We start from the raw sequence: 23886 nt of genomic DNA, 5'->3' as shown, positions 1-23886 counted from the left end.
TGCTTTTATTCAGTTCATCAGTTATCATTCTGTGAAGCTCAATGCAACACTTACAGTTTTTATTATGTTGATTTTCCAACAAAGGTTTTCACAACAACCAGAAATGAAAGTACTGAAAGGTTACAAATGACATCAATGCAATACTGTACATCACAGTACTATACTTTACAGTACAATACAGTAAATGCAGTAACAACTAAAATAAATCACACATGTCAATTTGTCTTTATCTCCATTCCCTACTCTTCCAACTTTTGTGAATGTAAATTACTGTGTGCATGTGTGTGTTTGCTTTTGTGTATATGTGTGCTTCTCTGTTTTCGCTTGTGAGTGTGGGGGTAATGGTGTGTGTGTGTGTGTGTGCAGCCGTTGCAGCTCGTGGCTCTAAATTTCGCGGGTATTATTATTATGCATTATCATGATAGTGCAATAGAATTAAAATCTCTATCGTAAGCCAATTTTGTATTGTTTATATTGCAAATTGTTTATATCGGCCATTACTAGTTGAAGTACAGAAGTACTTGATTTTAAAAAAACTTAAGTATTCACAAGTATTTGTCTTTTTTCATGTATTGTTATGTAATGTTTATTTCAGTGTTTTTCAACCACTGTGCCGGGGCACACTAGTGTGCCGTGAGAGATCATCAGGTGTGCCGCAGAAAATTACCCATTGTACAATGGGGGCCCCATATCCAGTATTCACAGAATCATCACATATCCAGTTCATAACAACAATTAAATTAGATATAGTCACCTACAAATGAAACAGAGGGCGCTTGTTTTATTGAGCAGGTCTTGCATAGAAGCCATAATAAGGCCATATCTGTGTATTATTTGAAATTTTAGACTATGCTATGTATATTTTTTCTTCACACAGGATGTTAGTGTGCCGTGGGACATTTTAAGTGTCAAAAGTGTGCTGTGGCACAAAAAAGGTTTAACAACACTGGTTTATTTGGTCAATACAGTAATAAGGTAAACATTATTTGGTCACTCATAGGACTCACATCCAACAAAAACATTTGACCTATTTTCATAACCTTGCAACTGTTCAAATGGACGCAATAATATCATGTACATCATTATTCATTCTCTGTTCACAAATCTAAAACCATTTTAATTGGCAAATACAAAACCAGATAACTCAATTTTGAGTAGATTATTTATCATTTAATGATATTTCATTCCAATTTTACATTGATCATGTAGGATAACCTGGTTAACACCAGACCACTTTTCAAGTCTCAATTGCAAATAGGTTCAGAGTTCTAGGCTATGGAGGATGGTGAATGTCAGGGTGATAGGCTATGTTCTGATGTCTATTGCAAAATTTCATTCCAATTTTACATTGATCATGTAGGATAACCTGGTTAACACCAGACCACTTTTCAAGTCTCAATTGCAAATAGGTTCATGCTGTTTGTGTAGTTCTCCCAGGTTACATGGAGGATGTTCTGATGAAGAATCTATTGTTCTGATAAAGAGTCTATTGCAAACAGGTTTGTGTAGTTCTCCCAGGCTACATGGAGGATGTTCTGATGAAGAATCTATTGTTCTGATAAAGAGTCTATTGCAAACAGGTTTGTGTAGTTCTCCCAGGCTACATGGAGGATGTTCTGATGAAGAGTCTATTGCAAACAGGTTTGTGTAGTTCTCCCAGGCTACATGGAGGATGTTCTGATGAAGAATCTATTGTTCTGATAAAGAGTCTATTGCAAACAGGTTTGTGTAGTTCTCCCAGGCTACATGGAGGATGTTCTGATGAAGAATCTAGTCTATTGCAAACAGGTTTGTGTAGTTCTCCCAGGCTACAAGGAGGATGTTCCATGTACCTTGACAACTGGAAAAAAGAACAGTGAAAATACAATCTTAGCACAAAATGCACCTTTCAGTCATTATGCACAAATTGGTGTTTCATTTGAAATCTAAACCACTTCCACAACTCATATAAGGAAAAGTATACCATGGACAGACAATATGACTGCAGGTGTGGATCTCTTTGTGTGACTTTCATTATTGGTGTAAAGAACAGCAACATGTGGATAAGATAATTGAAGGTAAACAACACACTTAAAGCAGGGCATCTAGAATGACAAGGTGTTAACCTTCGCTCCTGTTTCCTAACAGTGTGGCCCTTTTGGATATTCTAGTGTTATTAGTTTAAGAAATGATGTGACTGACATAGGCCTCCATCAGAATTGGAGGTGTCGCTTAGTTTCATGGTTTCTCTTTGTCTCTCTCTCTCTCTCTCCCCACATCATTTCTGGAGGGAGGGACATTCTGCTTTCAAGACACACCCAGGTGGGGGGAGGAGTGCTCATAGTACTCATCTAAGTCCCAGTTTTACTTTCAGTCAGTCTTGGCCAGGGTTGCACAGAAGTGGTAGAAGTGGTGATTATAATTCTGTAGGTGCATTCATCTGCTGGTGTCTAAAGTAAGTTAAAGTAAATTTCTTTTTGCAGGGGTTCGGGGTGAAGGTGGAAGTAGGCATTGTTATATAATCTTGTTTTGATATCTTTTGCAATACATCAGTGATATATCACTGTTAACATGGTGTCAGCCATGTTGTGACGCTGGACTGAAAGTGATGCAGAGGAACCTCAGTCACAACTTCACAACTATTTGCCTCATTTGTATTTATCATTTGAGCAGTTGAGGGAAAATGTTCACATTGATTATGTCCGATGTAAATGCTGTTTCGTGTGATGCACTTTTAAATGTTTGTATGACCATCCTATGTGTAGTCACAGACCTCTCCATTCATTTAAATTGGATCCTTCTTTCTTTGCCTCAAATAACTACCTGGGCCATTACGAAGATGTCAAATATACACACTCTCAGTTCGACGAGAGCTAAGGGTAATTATATTCATTTTACAGTTTTGCTGTACTTTGGCATAAGGTTTCCATAGCATTATGTTAACCAAAGCAGCTATTGTTGAATCCCTCCCTTAAAATGTAACATTATAAAAGCAATTATCTTTCTTTTTTTTAAAGGAATCGGATTTTGTCTCACAATTGTTTTAACCATCTTCCCTGTTCTTTTTGTGCTTTATAGAAGAAGCAAAAATGTCTGCACCTTCTAAAGGAAAAATTTTAAACAAGTCTAAAATCACTAATAACAGAGTTGGAAAAGATATTTCAAGTGAAATAAATGTCCCAGGTAAGAAGATTGATATCATAGACTCGGTATAGAGCATAGACCTACCTAATACAGTAGGTGATTGAGATGACTATTTCTGAGATGCTTTTATTTACAAATACACTTTGCTTTAGATTATGTAAAGCACATTGAATGACCCCTGTATGAAACACACTATATAAATAAACTTGACTTGACTCTGTTTCTGTAGCAAATCAAGAGAATCTGCCTGATATAGAAAATGCTTCAGTCATTGAACAAAATCAGGTGGATGGGAGCATCAAGAATGACGTGAATTACCTTGATACTGTGAGTATATTGGCAATAGATAGATAGATAGATAGATACTTTATTGATGCTCAAGGGGAAATTCAAGATGTAATTCAATGTATGTTTGCTCAAAGGAGCAAAATATCCAATGAGAAGTTGTTCAAGGTGGGGTATAGCCTAGTTCCGCCAGCAAAGCAAAGCATCACAAATGCTTTGCATTTCGGCTCTGCACATGTGTTTGAGTCTGGGGCTTAAATAATCATTTTCATGCAATTATCTTTGTTGAATAGACTTTGGAGAAAATATGTTCAAACTTTTTTTCTCTTCATATTTAGGCCAAGAAGTGACAAATCAACCTCCTAGGTCCTGAGACCTAACTCCTTGTTTAATACAAATGTGAATATTGTTTTGTGGTTGTCAAATAGGTTATTTTTATATTATCATATCATTGTGTTATTATCAAAATAAGAATGTGAAATAAAAACTACAAATACCTGAAATGTTGTTTGCTTCTTCACTCACATAATAATCAGTTAGTTTGTAGCTAATATATAATCAATCATTAATCATTAACAGTTTTTTATGTTAAAAAGTGAAATAAAACAAACGTCTTTATCCTTTCCCGATCACACATGATGCAAAAAGGCTTTATTAATATCATACTAAAGAATTGTTTAATCTGACCTGACATAACAGTGACTCATATGATCTAACCTGACATATCGGCACAGTCAGTGTAACAGTGAGTAAATGATTGGACACCGATCCTTGGTTATCTTCTTCTATATTTGTGCAGCTAACTTTGTCTGTACTTTGTACAGTATGTTGAGGCTTAGAAAATGTAGAGAGCTGTTCAATTCGTTCTGGGTTTCTGGCTGAAACGTTAGCTCAATGTTGTTTTCTTTGCCACAGGATGTGCCATGGATGTACATGTTCATTTAGGCAGTTGAAAAGGTCTTTACTTTATGATTGACTGAAAACGTAGTTTACAGTATGTTGGGGTTTAGAATGTGTAGCCATTGTTGATATTGTTGTGTGAACAGCCCTTTTCACATGACCTAAATAGAAAGAAATGGACACAAAGCACACCGCTAAACTACTACAGATGGAATGATAAGTAATTCCAGTCAGACAGGAAGCGACATGCACATAGCCCACACACACACACACACACACACACACAGGTCATAAACACAGCTGTCTCATTTTCACCGCACAAATGCAACTTCCTTCTTCCCTCACCAGGTCACAGGAGCCTTCTCTCTCACGCATCACACAACCAACACCATATTTAAAAGACGTTTACCCTTCAAAGTAAAGCCAAACATCTAACGTTCCTCTGTTCTATTCCGGCGTGCACTGTACATCGATTCGGTGAGTGACCTTCTTTTGACTGTTTTTAAATAGAACTTTCAAAAACTATACCAAAAAAGTGTGCTAACGACAAGACAAATGTATTGCAAGTACATTTTCTTGACATGTGAAATAGGGAAAGCCGGCAGATGCATTCACTGTTTTGCATTTGATGTTTTACTAACCGGCTCCTCGACTACCCAGTTGATGTAAAACATTTGTGTATGTGTGTGTGTGTGTGTGTGTGTGTGTGTGTGTGTGGACAGGACTTATAAAAACCATAACTTATAAACTGCTCACATAGCATCACAAAACTCTCAACAAGATGTATTTTTCCCCCGCACAAACTGGTTATGCAACCCATAAAGCATTGTGGGTAATGTAATTGTAGTATTGAACTTATTTTTCTTCATCAAAATTATCTATCTAATTAGGCAAAATTATTTTGGGTATTATCTACTATGCCCAAATTTGTATGCATTTCTAAAAGAGAAGAACATCTGAACATTAGATAAAGTCAGGTTGAATTGTTCTTTATGTTTTTCTGTTTAATTATAAAACAAATTACAGAAGGATTATCGGATATCTCTTTATCATTCCATAAATCAGAAAATACTATAACCATGTTTTAGGGGTAAAATGTATGTTTGTTGATAGTGTACAGATCTCAGATAGGCTGCTTACAGAGACGCGTTTTTTTAACGGACTGCTTATGGGGTAGGCAGCTCGCGGGTCGGAAAGATTAGATGAATGTGATCATTTATGTTTGGGCCTTTTTGGGCCTGAAATCGCTGATTTAAAGGAACCATATGTAAGATTGTGGCCAAAACTGGTACTGCAATCACTTTCAAATTACTGTAGAGCGGTGTATCCCCTCCCCCTCCCCCCTGACTCGCAGTGTTGGGAGTAATGCGTTACAAAAGTAATGTAATTACTGTAATATATTGCTGTTTGCAGTAACGCGGTAATGTAAGGCATTACAAAAAAAAATTGGGTAATATTTTACTCGGTACAAACTTCAGTAACGCGTGTTACAATGCATTTTAACCAAAAATTAAGCAGTGTTTTGTTTTGATACATATTCGCGCAAACACCACCGCGAGAACAACAGAGGAGAAAAAATCTGCGCCAAAAATAGTTGAGCGTTATCTCATGATACTGGTTGAAGATTGAAGACTGTGGCTGCAGCGGACTCTATTTTATGGGATGGACAAGCCTACGCTCAGAGACAAGGATATGAAGAACATAATAGTTAGTGCACTTTGTGCGAAAACCGAAAAAGATCTACTATGCCTCATGAAATAGCACAAGTCATTTAATGAAACATCTAAAGTGGTGCCACTCTAATCTTTTTGATTCTTGATTAAACACAAATTTCTAGTGCATGTCAGCTTTGAGCTGTGAACTTGAATTCACAATTGAACTTAAAGAGAATAAAGGGATAGAAATGCAGAAAAAAAGATTGTGTAGCCTGACAGTGCCACCGCTCCCACCCGCCAGCATCACGCGACTTTGCGTAGGGCACCAAAGGACAGAGGGGGCACCCACATGTAGCCTAACCAATGAATAGTAGCTTTACTGCACACTGCATTTCACTCTTCATCAATAACGTTTACAATGTCAGAATGCACTAACACCATGGTACATGCAAGTTTGATACTTTTTGGGTTCTTTCAATCTCCACCACGTAGTGCTAGAATGGAATTGGTGGGTCTTCAATAATTAGTTTTCCAAGCATTTACATGAAGCACATGATATGCCGAAGTTGACAAAAAAATAATCCATTCAGATAGCTAGGTGGATACCAGGCTCATAATTCACTTTTATTTGCAAAACGAAATGCAACATGTTATTGCATACTTTCCAAAGCAATGAAGGCTGCTTAAAACAACTTAACATTGTGCATATTATTGTTAATATTGTGCTATCAATGTAACTCAACAAACAAGGCTTGTAAACAAGAGCTGGCAAAAAGGCATTATGAGAACGTAAAGATCAATGCTCTTAAAGTGACAGTGCACCATTTATAAGAAAACAGCATGCATTTTTAAAAACACACAGTAATGGTCTGTAAATAATAGGCCTTTTATTTTACTTTAGGTGTTTGAGTTATAATTTAAATGTCACTCACTCAAAATCACTCACTTAGGGCACCAAAATGGTCAGTAGGCCACCATCTTGACATGTCTTTATTAAAGGAACCGTATGTAAAAAATGTATTTCAATTAATCATAAATGGCCCTGATAGGTCACTAGAACTCACTAGAAATGATTTGTTCCTGTTGGTTTTAGTGACATTGGTCAATACAATACAAATCTCTATAGGCCGTTTTCATACGATGTTTTCCATTTCAGTTGCACTTACTGTACCAAACTTCCCAGTTTAAAGGAACCATATGTAAGAAATGTATTTCAATTAATCATAAAATGGCCCTGATATGTCACTAAACATTAAGAAATCATATTAATTCAAATACTTATACCACAGTTTTGACAACAGTAGTCTATTGGCCAGGATATTACAGTATTCATTTAAAAGTGGAGTTGCAGCCCATTTCAACTGATGTTGCCTTACAATTCAGAGACAGTAATATTATAATGTAACAAATTACTTTTGACTCAACACTGCTGACTCGAGGTTGCCAACCCGGATGCCGAAACACTACTGACTTTGTGATTAGTAGATAGGTGGAGGGTGGCGCATCAGGCCAAAACACAACATGACATGACAAAACACAACATCAACATCAGTTGAGGGGTTGCAACTTCACTTTTTAAATGACAATATCCTGGCCGGCCTACTGCTGTCAGTGATGTATTTGAAATAATATGATTTCTTAATGTTTAGTGACATATCAGGGCCATTTTATGATTAATTGAAATACATTTCTTACAAATGGTTCCTTTAAACTGGGAAGTTTGGTACAGGAAGTGCAACTGAAATGGAAAACATCGTATGAAAACGGCCTATAGAGATTTGTATTGTATTGACCAATGTCACTAAAACCAACAGGAACAAATAATTTTTTTACTTCTTAAGACCCTATATCAAAATATCACAGTCTCCAAAAATTAACAAACTAAAAGAACAGGCACCCAAATTGGATACATTGGCCTACTCTGTGGGCTGTAATCCAACATTTTAAAGTGTTTCCATGCATATTTGGGTACCAATCTGATATACCGATGCAAAAAGAATGAAATAACTAAATCCAGTTGTTTATTTAGGTTTGGAAGGTTCAGAATCTGCACAAGCAATGTGTGAAAGTTTGCTTTTATCCTACAAGTTTGGGACCTCTTACCACAATATCAAAGCCAATGTGCAAAACCAAAATATGACACATGCTGTATGCTTTATTAAGACCTCTAAAAAAACATTTTTTTTTTGTGGAAATAGGAAAAAGACAGAACATTGATCAAGTCATCCCAGAGCCAAGCCCTACCTTTACAATTGCTCCATGTGGTTCCTTCAGATTGCCTTTGCTATTACTAGCCTATAATGTCCACTTTTGTCCACATTTTTAAAAACATCAAGCACAAGTGGAAATGGAAACAGTGCTCCAAAAAGAAAAAGGAGGGTTTCGTTTTCCACTACAAAGAGAATTTTCTAGTTTGTACTTTTGTCTGCTCTGCTAGGCGTCAGCAGTTGTCAACTGTCACATTCAGAAATGAACATTGGCCTTTTAGAAAATCTCAATGCACAAAATTAGTTGAGAGTTGGCACTGAGAATTAGTTGGCATATGGCACTGAGAAAGTTTGGAAGAATTGGTATTGAATGTTGTAAGGTATCCCCATCCTCTGATTTGGCAAGTGTGAGACACGTTTCAAGGTCAACAGTTTGCAATTATCCTAAAGAAACCAAACCCTTATATTATGTGTACTTCTTTTGTAAAGTTCCTTGTTGTGCCTTCCTGGAGACTGCACTGAACCATGGCTGGACAACAACATTCTCAGGGTATGATGCTCTTTGTAATGGCTAAGAAATATGACAGATAAACTAAAATGCTTTGAGAGGTATATTCATTTATTGTGCATTTTCTCTTTTTATCTCTCTGTTTTAGGATACACGTTCAATATATCAGCAAAGAATAGAGAAATTGTTAACCATCCTATCATTATTGGCAACAGAGTAGGGAGTGATATTCAATGTCCAATGAACATTACTGGTATGAAAAACAGATACAAGCATGCATGCAATTCACAAACACACCTCAATTTTCAAATCCATAAACAAGACGCATACAAATGATTTTCTTTTATTAAATTTCTTTCAATTAAAGGTGCTCTAAGCGATTCTGGGTAACATCACTTCTGTTGACTTTCAAACAAAAGATCTAGAGAGATCTAGCTCGGTACTTCCTACCCCTCCCTCCCGTGCTGCTCCTATAGTTGAAACTCTCCTAAACGCGGATCTCTTCTGTGATTTGCTGGTACAATTTGTATGTTTTTATCGGCTAGGTTTGCCCAGGTTGTTTTTGTTGCCGTTTTTGGAGCCTAGGCTGTCCACAGAGATTGCGTTTTTTTTACAGAGTATTCAGGATACAGACAGCTAGCGGTTGGTTAGGTGATGTTCGCAGTAAGTGACATAAAAAGGTTTAGCCTAAAAAACATGGACTGTACCATCGCTTAGAGCACCTTTAGTTAATTTACTTCTTTGTTAGTCTTTTGACTGTGGTATTATATATGTTTTTTCTACTTTTTTTCACCAGAACCATTAGGTGATCAACAAATAACACATGCACCCCAAGTCATCGATAACCAAGTTAAAGGCACCATCAACACTGACGTAACTTATAGTGAAGGGGTAAGTCCGAGGTTCCTTTAATATCTTGAGTTGAAACATATAGTGGTAAAGGATATGATGTAACATAACTTATCCACCTCAGGCCTTTATTTTAAAATAAAATGGAATATACAGTATGAATCAATTCAATAATGTACCACTGTATTATTCAATGCCGTAACATTGTATAAGATGCCTTATCACCAACACAATCATGACTGCTGTTCTTTAGGCCAGACCTCAGTGAGCAAGGCTTTGCCTCTCTTCCCAGATGAAATGCTACCCCAAGAACTCAATTTTTTATTTTATTTTTTTGCATTTGTTTGGTCTACTTTGATCCTGTTAAGCTCCCTGTGTATATTTTTTTGCTTTATTTGTTGTAGATATAATTGTATAAAGGGGCAAAAAAACATGTTAATATCTGTTTTAGGCTATCTCATGATTTCCAAAGTCTTGAGATAAGTCTGAATTAAAGCCTCATTGACTGTATTTCAATACAATACAGGCCTACACCTTGAGTCGACATAATGCAGTAATTGACATCAATCTTTCCATTTATATAACTGGAACTATGACATCTGTAACAAGGGGTTTTGTATTTATTCCAAATATTAGCTTACACTTATAAATAAATAATAAATGTTAAAAGTTACTAACCTGTGTCATATTGTGTGTTCCTTATTCAGTCAACCAATAGGAGCGTGGTTCTCAGCAGTGGTTCTCCACAGGGGGAGCTCAGGGTCAACTAAGGGGCCTTAGGGAGGTCAAAGGTATTTCTAGGCCAGGTCCTGCCAGCTACAAAAAGGGCAATGTGGAGAATAAAACACAGGTGTTGTTGATCTCTTTAGCCTACTATTTCTTTAAACCACACCGACTGTTTGATGTCATACAAAAATGAAGGTGATAAACTTAATGAAGGCATATGACCTGTGTAGCTACCAAAGAATATAAGGTCCATAAGCATAGGCCTAGATTAATGGACAATATTCTATTGAATACATTCAAATTGTGTGACAGGTTTTTCCAAATCGCCCTCATAATGAGCTTGACTTTGGATGTGACTGCGCTTCTACAAAGACATTGATAAGGTCTTATCCTCTGATGAATCTTGAGATTATTTCCCAGCAGTATGCAAGTCATTTAATGTTTTTCCTCATAGACCCCCTCAATGTTATCACCCAGAGCCTATAGGTTGGGTGCGCGCGCAGCATTGGGTCAGAAAAATGGCACAGCTAATAGACCGGCATGTTGAGCTGTCAAGATATGCACTCATTGTTGCCAAATGGCCACAAACCGTATACCTTAATAAATTAGTCTCAACTAATGTAGGCAGCCGTGGCCCACTGGTTAGCACTCCAGACCTGTAACCAGAGGGTTGCCGGTACGGGCCCCAACCAGTGAGAACGGCTGAAGTGCCCTTGAGCAAGGCACCTAACCTCACTGCTCTCCGAGTGGGCTGTTGTCAGCTGCCTGCGCCGGGATTGGTGTGTGCTTCACCTCACTGTGTGTTCACTGTGTGCTGAGTGTGTTTCACTAATTTACAGATTGGGAAAAATGCAGAGACTAAATTGCCCTCACGGGATCAAAAACAGTATTTATACTTATATTGATTGTCTGCCTGATCCTGAGCTGATAACAGAATAGACGACATTAGCAAGTGGCCAGAGATTCATTAGCCCAACATATACAGCTATCTGGTTGACAACCCCAGCGTGTGTACATGTAAAAAAATAGTAGGCCTACAAGTAAGCATTTTTCTTGATGTTTTCTTGATGTTTCAGTCAATTCACACACACACAATTCAAGGGGATGGAAATCTTTCTGACCACAACAACATGCACTCACCTTTTCTATGACGTGGGCCATGAAGGGGTCTAAAGCGTACACTGGTCAATGAGCTGAGATTTCAGACACAAGCTTTCTACTCAGCATTTGTGAGGGTTTCTCTATCTACATGACCTGATGGCTGATGAAGGAAACATTTCCCACATGTAGGCCTATTATTCCTTTTACAGTAATGGCAATGTCATAATTGGGCTTACCACACCTTAAAACATAGGCTGTAAACATTGGCTGTACTTATCCAAAATGTTCACAAAAGGATTTAAATGAAAGCTCAGAGTCTCCCCTTTAACATGATACCAAACATAACAAAATAATATATTCCAATATGTCCAATATAGATTTTCAGCTATGTCAGTGTAGTGCTTGATTTATATGCATTATTTTCTCAACCTTAGTTTACATTATGTGTGATAACTCAAAACAGCTACTCTTGTCAGATGGCCATCATACATCATTGAAAAGCTGAGATTCTAGGCTTTCAGAAAAGGTATGGTAGCTTTTGCCACTATTTCGGTAACGACCAACCCCTCTGGCTCACAGACTATATGGCTTTTTTAGACAAACTTCTGATAGGCCTATCTCCTCAAGATATGAATTAAAGACTTCCCACTCTGACAGCAGAGGTAGGCTAATATCATCAGCTAGTCTTTCAGTGTAGGCCTACAGTGCTAACCTGTAGGGCCTAATGAACATTGAACTGTGATTTAATGGGGTCAGTCTTTAAACAAGAAAGAATAGTGTAAGGCTATTCTAATGTTTTTCTTTAATGCCTACATGGATGACACCATGGCTACACTATCATAAATTACATAGAGTAAATAAATCTTACCATTAAAACATTACACATTCACTGGAATCTATAACTTGAACTTCTTCTCATGTACAATGGGCGTGTCAAACATAGGCCTACGCAGCTAGAGGGGGAGGAGAAATCAGCGGAAGAGGAAAACCGCCATCTTCGTGAGGTCTTCATTCGTGGTGAGTCAGTATTTCATGAAACAGTCTGAAATGAGACATAGCAGTGGACTAACACGACAAACCATGCCGATATGGTCAAGGTCTTTAACAGTGCAGAATATTTGGAACCGTATTCCCTTCAAAATTGATTAATTGTGCTTGCACGGTGTTTCGTAGCCTGCCTCCTCCCGCCAGTAACGTTAACGTTGCACAAACGTGTCATTGATATTATTTGGTAAGCTCTTTGGTAAGGTTAGGTTAGGTACACCATTAGATAAAGTTCGAGGAAAGACAATAGGTATTTTGCTGCAAGATTTGCAATCAAATTCGACAATATTCGGAGACTCGTTGTTAGAACTGACCCTTCTCAGAGCTTCAGACTCAGAGTAGACTAACGTAAGATTTGACTTGTTTGCTCTTAATGCGCATGCGTAGCTGACTGTCAGGACTAACTGAACATTAATACTCAATTATAACATGAATTATTCATATTATTAATACGTTGAACGTGTAAATGTGATTTGCATGCCATCTTTTCTGCAGTGTTTTTCAATAATTAAAAAAGGGTGATCGTATCATGGGTCCATATGATCCTGGTTTAGTTTGAATGTTTGGCTGCATTGGAACGTGAATGATTAATGTCTTCTGCCCATAGTGACGAAATGACCTTACAGTTCTTCAGTGTCTTTTGTGAGGCTTTTAATTTAATCTAATTTTACTCACCTGTACTGATCCATCCCTGGCTGACCCCAGATGCCGAGACACTGTTCTGCTGGTGGCTGCAAGTCCCGTGACACCAGAGACTCCCGGAAGGCTGGCATCACTTTCCACAGGTCAACTGAATGACTCAATTCACTATTATTTACCCCAACCTGATTACACAAAATACATTTCCGAGCTTAACATTAACTTCAGTGTCCAAATGGCAAATGAAACATTAAAGAATAGTTAGTAAAATACACAGTAGTCTGTAGATTTCTTGCTTGAAATTGGTGTACCTCCTTCAGTTATTCAGTCAGAGAGGGTGTTTCCCCTAATTGTGAAATAAATGATCAGTAATTTAGAGACATTTAGGAAAGTTTTAAGTGTCATATCTGATGTACTGCACTGTGGCGCTCACCTGTGATTTGCTGCTAGGTTACCCAAAAGGGAAAACCCCCGACGGGCCCTTTGGATCCTCAACTCCAGACGCACAGACCCGCAGGGACAAGGCCAGTGGGACCCCCAGAGTGACTTCATCTACTTTTGCTCCAAGCACTTCACCAAAGACAGCTTTGAGCTCTCGGGAGTCAGGTCAGGTCTCTTCTTAGTGTTGAATTTTTTTTTCTTCGTTTTTTTAATAACGTGCCTTATATTATATTTTACAATCTGAAGATTCGTTGACAATGACTCGAATTCTTCATTGCATTAATTTATTAATTGCATTATAATAAGACCAAATTATTTGAGAGGATGTAATCCTTTCATTTATTTGTATTTGTTTTATTTGTCCATCAGTGTATTTAGGCTCAAAAGATTATATTGTTATATTGCAACATTGTGAAGGCATGTCATAGCCTAGTCCAAACCACACATCACATCCGCGGATTGGCAAACATATAAGCCATTCTCAAAAAATCTATTTTCAGTAACTCTGCTGACTGTTATCTGAACTGTACAGTGAGTCTGGCATGAGTAATTGTTGCCTTTATAATTCCGGAAATGTCCTTTATTTGACCTAATTTGTTATATAAGACCCTACCCCATCAAATGACACCACTGAGACTCAATGAATTTAGCCAATTTGTTTTATAAGACCCTACCCCATCGAATGACACCACTGAGACTCAATGAATTTAGCCAATTTGTTTTATAAGACCCTACCCCATCGAATGACACCACTGAGACTCAATGAGATCAATCATCCTGTCTGATGTGTAGGCTTTTTTCCAGCCTACTACAACATGTGTACAAAGCACTGTTACCCTCCTTTCTTAAAATATGTTGTACTTTCAATGAACTCTTGTGCTATGCAGTTTGGTACAAATTACAAATTCAGCTGATTTTAATTTCCTTGTGGAGTTGGACTTAGTAACCCCCACACCAAATACTCTTAAGTCTTAATTTAATGCACCAGGAGATAGTGTTTACTAGACATACATAACACAGTGGCCATAATGTAATGTAAGACATGTGTTTTTCATTGACACCAAATTGACCTTTACGATAAACTGTCCCTCCCCATACGGCTGTGCAATATGACCAAAATCTTATATCATAATATAGGACATATATTATAGGTAATTTTATATCCCAATGACAATACATATCATGATATAGAGTATTTTCTTTAATATAACTAATCATGTCGAAATGTCTATTTTGTATTACATTTTGAAGTAACAAACAAAACCTAATGTGTATAAATGTATGTCTATTTCAGCAACCTGTCAATAGTTATTGAGAGATTTTTACATTTGGCTTATGGTGGAGGCCATTTCATTTAATGTCAAAAATACTAATCATGCAACTAGTTCTGTATCATCAATATCACAATATGGTTGAATTTCTTATCACAGGAAAGAATTATCACGATTTATTCCGCTGCTTGGTTGACTTCCCCATTGTGCTGGCAGAAAGAAGTAGTTCTACAAACAATACAGTTTTAGATATTAAAATGTTTCCATTATAACAGGAAATGAACACAACACAAGTGGCAACAGTAGAATAAGCGGGATAGTGGACTTCACGCCGTTCGACTAGACAAAGTTAATACACTTTTCCTCTAGAATGTGTATTAACTTTGTCTAGTCGAACGGCGTGTCGTCCATTATCCCTTACATATGGTAGAGGATACAATATGGTGAAGTCCCACACACCATGCACTGGGAGTCTACAATCCAGTTCCAACCAAATTCCTATTGTTTAGATAATGTCAAGTGGTGTATTTTACAACCAGATCCCCATTGTTTAGGTAACCTCAATTGGTATGCGTTGAACAGCATGTGTTGAAGAATTACTTCCTTTGGCAGCATGTATGGGAATGTAGAAGGAATGTGCGTGCAAAAGACCATCACTAGCCAATATCTTTTCTCCCGCACCTTAGTCATACTATAGTATAGTGTAATATAGCCTGTAATAATGTGTGTGACAGTCATCATAATCAGTAGCTGCAAATTTGTGTGCTTCCACATTTTGGTTTGACCTTTGGTATGCCTCAGCCCCCAAAAATTGAGAACCTCTGGTTTAGATAACATCAACTGGTATATTTCCTTAGGGAAGGGGTCTAGCTATTCAAAAGCAGAGGTCTGCTTGATAAAAATCAGAGCGTGTTTAATTACGTCCTTTCACAGCATGGTAACATTCCTATGTAGAAGGAATGTGTGTACATAAGGCCATCACTAGCCATTCATCTTTTCTCCCGCACCTTAGCCATACATGGATAGTACAGATGACAAAAGTGTCTCGTAAGCACAAAACCTAATACTTTAACTCGATAATCATATTAATCAATAATAATTTAGCCAACAATGCAACTACCACACACACAATAACACAGAGACTATTTAGATCAGTGTAACCACTTGGTCGTTCGCAATGATCTTGCTGATTGAATGCATTTGGGAATGATGCCCGGGGCGTGCTTGGAATGACAGTGGTGTGTTTTTGTTTTCGTTGTTATTTATAGTGGTTATCGGAGGTTGAAAGATGACGCATTGCCCACAGTCTTTGAGTCCTCTGCACCGAAGGGAAGAGCCACAAAAAGGACCACGCGAGGCAGGGGAAAGCAAGCAGACACGGGCAAACCTGCCAGGTAACAAACATATGTGTACATTACACACACACACACACACACACTTACACACACACATGCACACATACACATGCACACATACACAGACACATGCACACATACACAGACACTTACACACACACATGCACACAGACACTTACACACACATACACATATATATATACACACACACACACACACACACACACACACACACACACACACACACATACACATTACACACACATATATATATACATACACACACACACACACACACATATACACACACACACACATACACACACACATGCACACATACACAGACACTTACACACACATACACATATATATATACACACACACACACACACATATACACACACACACACGCACACATACACACACGTGTGTGTGTGAGCTACAATATCATAAAACTTTGTGCTCCTGCCCTTTTTCTTTCTCAGCACAAAAGCCAGGTCTTCCAAGGAAGCTTCAGGCAAACAGGAATCCCAGCAGACAGCCACAGATTCTGAGAATGTGACTGGTGGAGAAGCAAGCCACACATCAGAGGCAGCCAATGGAGAGAATGCAGACAACCAAGAGGGGGCGGACACAGGGTCTTCCTCTCAGGCGTCATCAGAAATCCCCGTCACCCCTCAGCAGACCCACCAATCAGCATGCGACACCGTGTCCGATCCTGTGCAGCAGCCCTCATCTCCCAGGCCTCCCTCCCCGTCCCGCTACATGAGGCGGCTTCCTCCTCCGCCAGGCTTCTACCTGCCCAGAGAACACAGCTACGCTCAGCTCTGCCCCCTGGTGTGGCGGAAGCGCTACGACAGGGCCATCGACAACCTGGAGAAGGCGCTCCGCTTGCTGAGCGCCGCACGCCGGCGGGAGAACCGGCTGCGCCACGCGCTCATGCGCCTGCAGGAGAGCCGGCTCAAGAGCACGCTGTCCCGCCTGCGGGAGGGGGGAGGGGGAGGTGGGGGACGCGGGAAAGAGAGCCGTGGGGCCCGGGGGAGACCCCCGTTCTGGTCCACCCAGCGTGGAGGTGGAGGAGGAGGAGGAGGTGCTGAGAGGAGAGCCAGTTTTGGGAGTATGGAGGACAGCGAGGCGGAGGGGGCGGCAGAGGAGCTGGAAGCGCAGAAGCCGAGTGGGGGGGGGAGGGCGGGGGCAGGAGGGCAGTGGAGAGAGGGAGGAGGACGACGGGGGGTGCTGTTTTTACTGCGGACGAGGGAGGGACGACGAGACGAGGGCCCCGAGAACTGCGGAGGGAGACAGAGGGCTGGACGAGCGCGACGCCGAGGCTCGGCGAAGGAGGCAAGTCGCCAAGCGAGGCCGAGCTCGAAAACCCGCGGAGACCAGGAGCGACGCCATCAGGGACGCTCCCAAAGAGTGCTTCCTCTACTACTACCAGACCTCAGAGAAGGAGGACGACGATGTGCAGGTCGTGACCCTGGGGCTTCCCGAGGGCAACAAAGCGGGGGCTGGCATACGTTGGACATCACGACAGCAGCGTCCCGACCGCTCCCCGTCGCCGTTCCCGCGCCGGCCGAGGTGAGCTGCGTGCAGGTGCACGCGCTGGCGGGCGGCGCTTTCCCCGCCGACACACTACAGGACTCGCCAACGCTCCAGCTCCTCCAATCCAGCGCCTCCTCCGCTCCACAGGGGCTGCTGCTCGCCGACCTGGTGCCCAGCGAGGGTGGCGCGACGCTGGTGGAAGGACAGCAGGAGTATTGGGTGCAGCACGCGGCGGACGGCAGCGTGGTGCTGCTTCCGGTATCTTCCGCCGAGGACGGCGGCACGGCCTCAACGCTCAAGGGTCTTAACGAGGACGTGGAGACCCAGATGATATTTGTGTCAGACGTGGGGTTTCACAGGGAGGGGATAAGGGTGGAGGGTGACACTATTGGCCTAAGGGCTAGTGACAGACAGGGCAGCCTCCAATCAAATGTCAAAGGTGCGGTTCTAAGTGGAGACGTGAAGGAGAAGTTAAAAGAACATTTAGAGGGATTTCAGCTTCAGTTAAGCAATGAATTCAGTGACTAAAACATTTGTAGACAAAGATATCTGTGGATGTCTATAGAGGTACTATTATTATTTTATTTTTTTTGTAGACTGTATAATTGATAGATTTATGACCTTAATGACACGGTTTGAGAGGAAAACCACAGCCGAGGGACTTTGAAGAACCACTGTTTGTGTTCCAAAACGTGAATTTCACTGAGTTGGTGCCTTTCATGAGAACTGTTTGGGACTGTGAATTTCACAATATTTTGTGGTTATTGCATACATACAAATGGTTATTGTAGCCATTTCTTACACAAACATTAAATGTGTTTTTATTTGCCTCAAAGGTCAAAGTTCAAGTTGTGGTTTCAGATTTTGATACTGATACAAATGTATATCCATTTGTCTACATGATAATATTACTAGATGCACCTATTATATAAACTTTCATGATCAGATTACTCCAGTAATACAGGCTTGAAGTGTCTATATGACGTATAATATTACTAGATACACTTATTCAACTTTCATGATCAGATTACTCCAGTAATACAGGCGTGAAGTGTCTGTATCAACTGATTGCACAGTGCATATCTATCAATATACCACTACACTACACCAAAGTCCTTTTAGGCAAGTCCCTCCACTCGGCGTCACTTATCGGGCATCTATTTCGGCAGAAATGCACGTGCGTAAAGCCTATTTTATGCTTCTGTGTCGAAACGAAGGCTTCACGACACCAACCTTGCTCCAGCGGCGAGATCACAACACATGACTGGCACGATGTATTCACAACACACCACATGATTGGCATAATGTATTCACATGTCAACTTTTTTCCCGCGGAAGGGGCGACATATGTGTAGACCAGTGTTTCTCAAACTTTTTCAGACGAAGGACCACTTAAACCAATAAAAAAGAAATGCACTGACCACCTAGCTAAAAAAATAATAATTAGACCTACTTCAACAGTTTATTAGCCTACACAATCGGCCTACTCACTGAATCACCTTGCTTATTGTCTTTGCGCTTATTGTGTCAGAGGATTCAAATGATTTAAACTGCCATATCTTACATAGACAACTCATATATAGGCCTATTATATATTTTACTACGTCTGCTCATGGACCTCTTAGGATAGCTTGCGGACCACACTTTGAGAAACACTGGTGTAGACAAACTAACCCCATGCAGTTATATGGAGGATTTCTTGAGTGTTGTATCTACACTCCATGCAAATGTCCGCTGGAGGCAGGGGTGGCATTCAATCCAGTAGGTGGCAGCATTGTGCTGAATGGTGTGTGTTTCATTCTGACCTCGCAATTACTTCCGTTGTTCTGCTGTTTCTTCCGCCTGCCACTAGTATTGTCAGTGGCGCCTGCATACGCACAGTTGTCGTTCGCGCTGCAATTTTTTTTGTAAAGGTAGAGGGTTTGCTATATTAATCCACTGCCAACATGAAACTCGTCAGGTAAGATACATAAACATGCATTTACATATGCGGCTTTGCCTTTATCAATCGAAAACATTATCTGTGTCTTAGGATGGACGTAGATTATGTGCAGCTTTCCTGCTAACCTCTATGTAACGATATTGAAGGAGGCGGGAAGACGATGAATGAATGAATGAATGAATGAAAACAGGGTTTAAGCCTAGATGGTGTAAACATGAACTAGAGCCTCTGGAAAGAAAGTAATTGATTGCATGACATTGTACATTTGTATAAAGCTGCGAACAAGCAATGCTGCTGACTTTTTAACTGAGTTGATTGTTATGCTATTATGCTAGCAATCCAGGAACCATTTACCTAGCATGTTAACATAAGTTGCTAATGCCTTAGTTACTATCCAGCAAGGATAGTAGGTTGTGAGGATGTAATTTGTTACATACGTCGTGTAAATTAATGATTTTGTTAAATGGCCTATGTGTTTATATCTAACATGAACCAAGGCGGTTGTGTAACGTTACACTTAGCGCAATCGACGTGTTGCAAATATGAGCTAGCCAACACTAACGAATTAGTCTTTTTGAACTTCTGTCTTGCAAAGTTTCTGAAGCTAATGTGTATCTATTATCTCCACAGGTTTTTGATGAAACTGAGCCACGAAACGGTTACAATTGAGCTCAAGAATGGCACTCAAGTGCACGGCACCATTACTGGTAACGTTAGGCCTTGTTCTGCTTCTTAAGGAGATAGCACGCTGTGAGCATGTAGCTTAACTTGCATCTCAGTATCAACAAGTAGCATGTCGTTTCTTTTTAAGACTCCCGAGAGTATAGAAAGTTTAGTCAGTATACACTTGCTTCATTGAAGTGACTCCTGGTCCTGCTTCATAGTCTGCATGCATGTTTTCCCGTCTCTCTCTGCTCTTACCCGGTCTGTGGCACACTTGATCTGCAAAACACAACTGCTTGAATATTAATCAACAGCATTTTCAAGTACAGACTTAGAGCTCTATTTGGGCTGGGTGGAAGTTTTGTGGTGGTAGAGGACCAGGGGTAGCTTAATACCAAGAACTTCTGCTTACATGCACATACATGCATACCCAAACACTGGGTAATTTTGGTCTCTGGTCCTCCCTCCACAGTCCACACCTTTCTTGTTTGTTTGGTCCATTACATCAGTGTCTCTATGCATCTTGAGTGTTCAGACTTCATTCAGTTTGTTCAGGTGTTCACAAAGAGACATTTCTATCAAGCTGTCCATAGTACACAGTGGCTATCAGTTTATTAATTTTTCTGAAATAAGCAGACTGTTTGTAGCTGTAAAAGTGCCACAATATTTCCTCAAGAAAGAAACTGTTATAGTTAAGCTTTCAACCCCTTTTCTTTCTATGATATAGTTATAAGTGCTTGCTTCCTTGTTGCTCTGAGCTGATTTTTGTCTTGTCTTGTGTTGGCCAGGTGTGGATGTGAGCATGAACACTCACCTGAAAGCAGTCAAAATGACCCTGAAGAACAGAGAGCCTACACAGCTCGAGTCCCTCAGTATCCGCGGCAACAACATCCGCTACTTCATCCTGCCAGACAGTCTGCCCCTCGACACCCTATTGGTCGACATTGAACCCAAAGTCAAGTCCAAGAAGAGAGAGGCTGGTGAGTATCTTTGTGCTCCATTGTGCACACGCCATTGTGGAATTTGCTCTATAACTGCACTAATCCAGTTAGTTCTTAACAAGGAGGCAGCGTCTGGAGTTACTTATTTCTGAGTTTCATTTGCATCATGGTTGGTATATTTTTGGGTAGTGGCACTTCAGCTGCAAGCCTTAAAGCGATACTCCACCATTTGGGGAAATGCACTCATTTTCCACCTCCCCTCAAGTTAAACAATTGAGTTTTACCTTTCCCCAGTTCATCCAGCCGTTCTGAGTCTGACAGTAGCACTTTTAGCTCCAGCTCATTGAATCAGATTAGACCGTTAGCATCTCTCCTATAAGCTAACGGTCTAATCTGCCTTAATAATTCATTCTAGGGCTGGGACAACGCGTCGACGCAAAATATGCGCGTCGATTCATTAAGCATAATGTGTGCCGCTAAAGATTTTGAATTTTACATCTTCAGTGTTTCCCATACGTTAACTAATCTGTGGCTGGGGGCCACGAAATCATTGAGCTGTGCTTTTTGCGCACGCAGCCTTTCCTTGCCCTGGCCACTCTATCTTGTAACGAGCCCGCTGCTCCTCCTCTGCATGTGCATTTAACAAAATATTCACGATTGTTGAAGGATTGTTGTTGCACCATAGAAGCATTGCATAGAACACGGTGGGCTAAATTGCTATTAGATCCGCTTAGCATCGTGACCATGCTTAAAACTACTGCATTTAAGTTAACTCTGCTAAGGTCTCATCACAACATAGTAGCCTACATTGAGGAGACCAAACTAAGTTAAGTTATGCAATCAAGCAGTATCTCAAAGCTAACGTTAGTTCGGATGTCAAGTTTAGCATGCTTACTTACATCTGCTTGTCAATTTCGTTACTCATGTAGGGCTCATTTTATTGACTCTGAATGTTTGCAAAATCCCAATGGAAAAGTGTTTTCCAAGACTCAAAAGTGCTTGTCCCAAGGAGAAGTAGGCTACGAACCGTTATTTAAACTAACTACGTTATGAATTGCATTCACATAGCAGCGTTTTAACGGTGTGAATGTTAATTGCAGGGATTTCCTCACGAAGGTCATCTTAAAGTGACAGGCACTCAATTAGACCTACTGAACTGAACTGAATGCTACCTCTGACTAAGAATGCATTACTTTGCACTTGTATAGTCTTTTATTTTGGAATCTTGAGCAATAAACATATATTCCAAATTGGTTTGTTTTCAATTGGAATTCATGTTTTTTTCATTCAGGTATGTAAATCAACATGTATAAGTTGCTATTAGTCAATTAATGGGGAGATGATAATAATAATAATTAAAAAAATAATCGTTTACCCCAGCCCTAACTCATACCCTAATGTTCATGGTCTAACAGCACTCACTAAGGGCTTCTACACACAGTTGCGTTCCGTCAATGCATGCCAGTGGGTGTTCCCGACGGTAGCTCTGCAAATGACTTGGAAGTATAACCATAATTTGATTGGTTGGTGCCGTCCGTCGATTGGCTTAATTGGCCGGTGCCGTCTGTCGGTGCAGCAACAGCTGAACTTCTCAACGCAAGCGACGGGAGAAACGCGACGCAACAGAATCACAATTCAGTTTGGCAACGGATGACGTGAGCCCATGTAAAGTGAATGGGATGAGTCTCCAGCACTGCAACGCACGCAACTGTGTGTAGAAGCCGTAACTCTAATAAAGAGGTCATAGGTGTACAACTTATCGCTCTCAATCTATGCTGTATATTCAGCTGGCCTAGCTTGAGTTTGTGCCTTATCATGCATAAATTATGCTTCACAATTTAACAACAACAGCTTTGCTGGCAATGTTATTGTGACTGTTGAAATAATCTTCGTCAAAGTCTAGTATGATTTTGTGTGTGTTTTGTATACATATGCACATGGAACAGTGAATGGTGTTGCATACAATCAAAGCCTGTTGTGTTGAGCCTGGACTCTTTGTTGTCTCCCTGCAGTCGCTGGTCGCGGTCGGGGCAGGGGAAGGGGTCGTGGAAGAGGAAGAGGCCGTGGCAGAGGTGGTGGTTCCCGGAGATAACTGCTCAAGGCCAATTCTGTGCTTTTGTACCCCCACTGTTTGTACAGGATTTCTTTTGAATTTTGTCTGCTGAGGAAATATTTTTTTTTTTTTTTTCTATTCTCAGTTTTCTTTTTGTATATTAAAACCATGTTCTAAACAAGAAGTGTATTGTTTTATTTTATTGATGACTGAATATTTAGCACAAATTAGAAAAATCCCTTTATTTCAGGAAAGGAGTTTTTTTTTTTTTTGTTATTGTCTTTGACAAAAGTATTTGCTATTAAAGCATTTGATTCTGTAGAGTAAATACATCTTATAAAGTAAACACTTAATCTTGTTGGGTTGCAAAGATGGTACATGTCAAAATTAATGGTAAATTTTAGTGTTAATGTAAATAACCAAGTTTGGCACAACTGCTTACAAAAATAAAAAATAAAGCACATTTATACACGACTTATGCTGACTTGAGTTGGCTTTATAAGAATACCTTATTATTTTGATTTTGTTGAATATATCAACATTTTACTTTCAAGTCGGTTAGGGGTGAAGCATAGACTATAACCGAGAAAGTAGACGAGCTCTGAGAGAAAATGTCAAGTGCAAACTTGCCCTTTGAACTC

General features: G+C 40.0%; 2 protein-coding genes across 2 annotated transcripts; both read left to right on the top strand.

Annotated features, from left to right (window-relative positions):
* Positions 1-2474: 2474 nt before the first annotated feature.
* thap7 (THAP domain containing 7) lies at positions 2475-18494 on the top strand. The gene is given in 15 exon segments (XM_048230154.1): positions 2475-2858; positions 3058-3162; positions 3353-3450; positions 3747-4153; positions 4657-4785; positions 8660-8720; positions 8827-8931; positions 9475-9569; positions 9781-12371; positions 13104-13183; positions 13488-13643; positions 16018-16143; positions 16590-17265; positions 17303-17612; positions 17615-18494. Coding segments are annotated over 6 exon segments (1908 nt in total). The 5' UTR covers positions 2475-2858; positions 3058-3162; positions 3353-3450; positions 3747-4153; positions 4657-4785; positions 8660-8720; positions 8827-8931; positions 9475-9569; positions 9781-12371; the 3' UTR covers positions 18175-18494.
* Positions 18495-19479: 985 nt separating this feature from the next.
* On the top strand, positions 19480-23719 carry snrpd1 (small nuclear ribonucleoprotein D1 polypeptide). The gene is made up of 4 exons (XM_048229759.1): positions 19480-19606; positions 20219-20295; positions 21040-21231; positions 23205-23719. The coding sequence occupies exons 1-4, from the start codon at positions 19593-19595 to the stop codon at positions 23282-23284; spliced, it is 363 nt and encodes a 120-aa protein (XP_048085716.1). The 5' UTR covers positions 19480-19592; the 3' UTR covers positions 23285-23719.
* The last annotated feature ends 167 nt before the right edge of the window (positions 23720-23886 follow it).

This window comes from Alosa alosa, chromosome 20, assembly GCF_017589495.1.
Source record: "Alosa alosa isolate M-15738 ecotype Scorff River chromosome 20, AALO_Geno_1.1, whole genome shotgun sequence".
NCBI lineage: Eukaryota > Metazoa > Chordata > Actinopteri > Clupeiformes > Clupeidae > Alosa > Alosa alosa.
The sequence above is the reverse complement of the archived record's forward strand: the minus strand, read 5'-3'. Positions and strand labels throughout refer to the sequence as shown.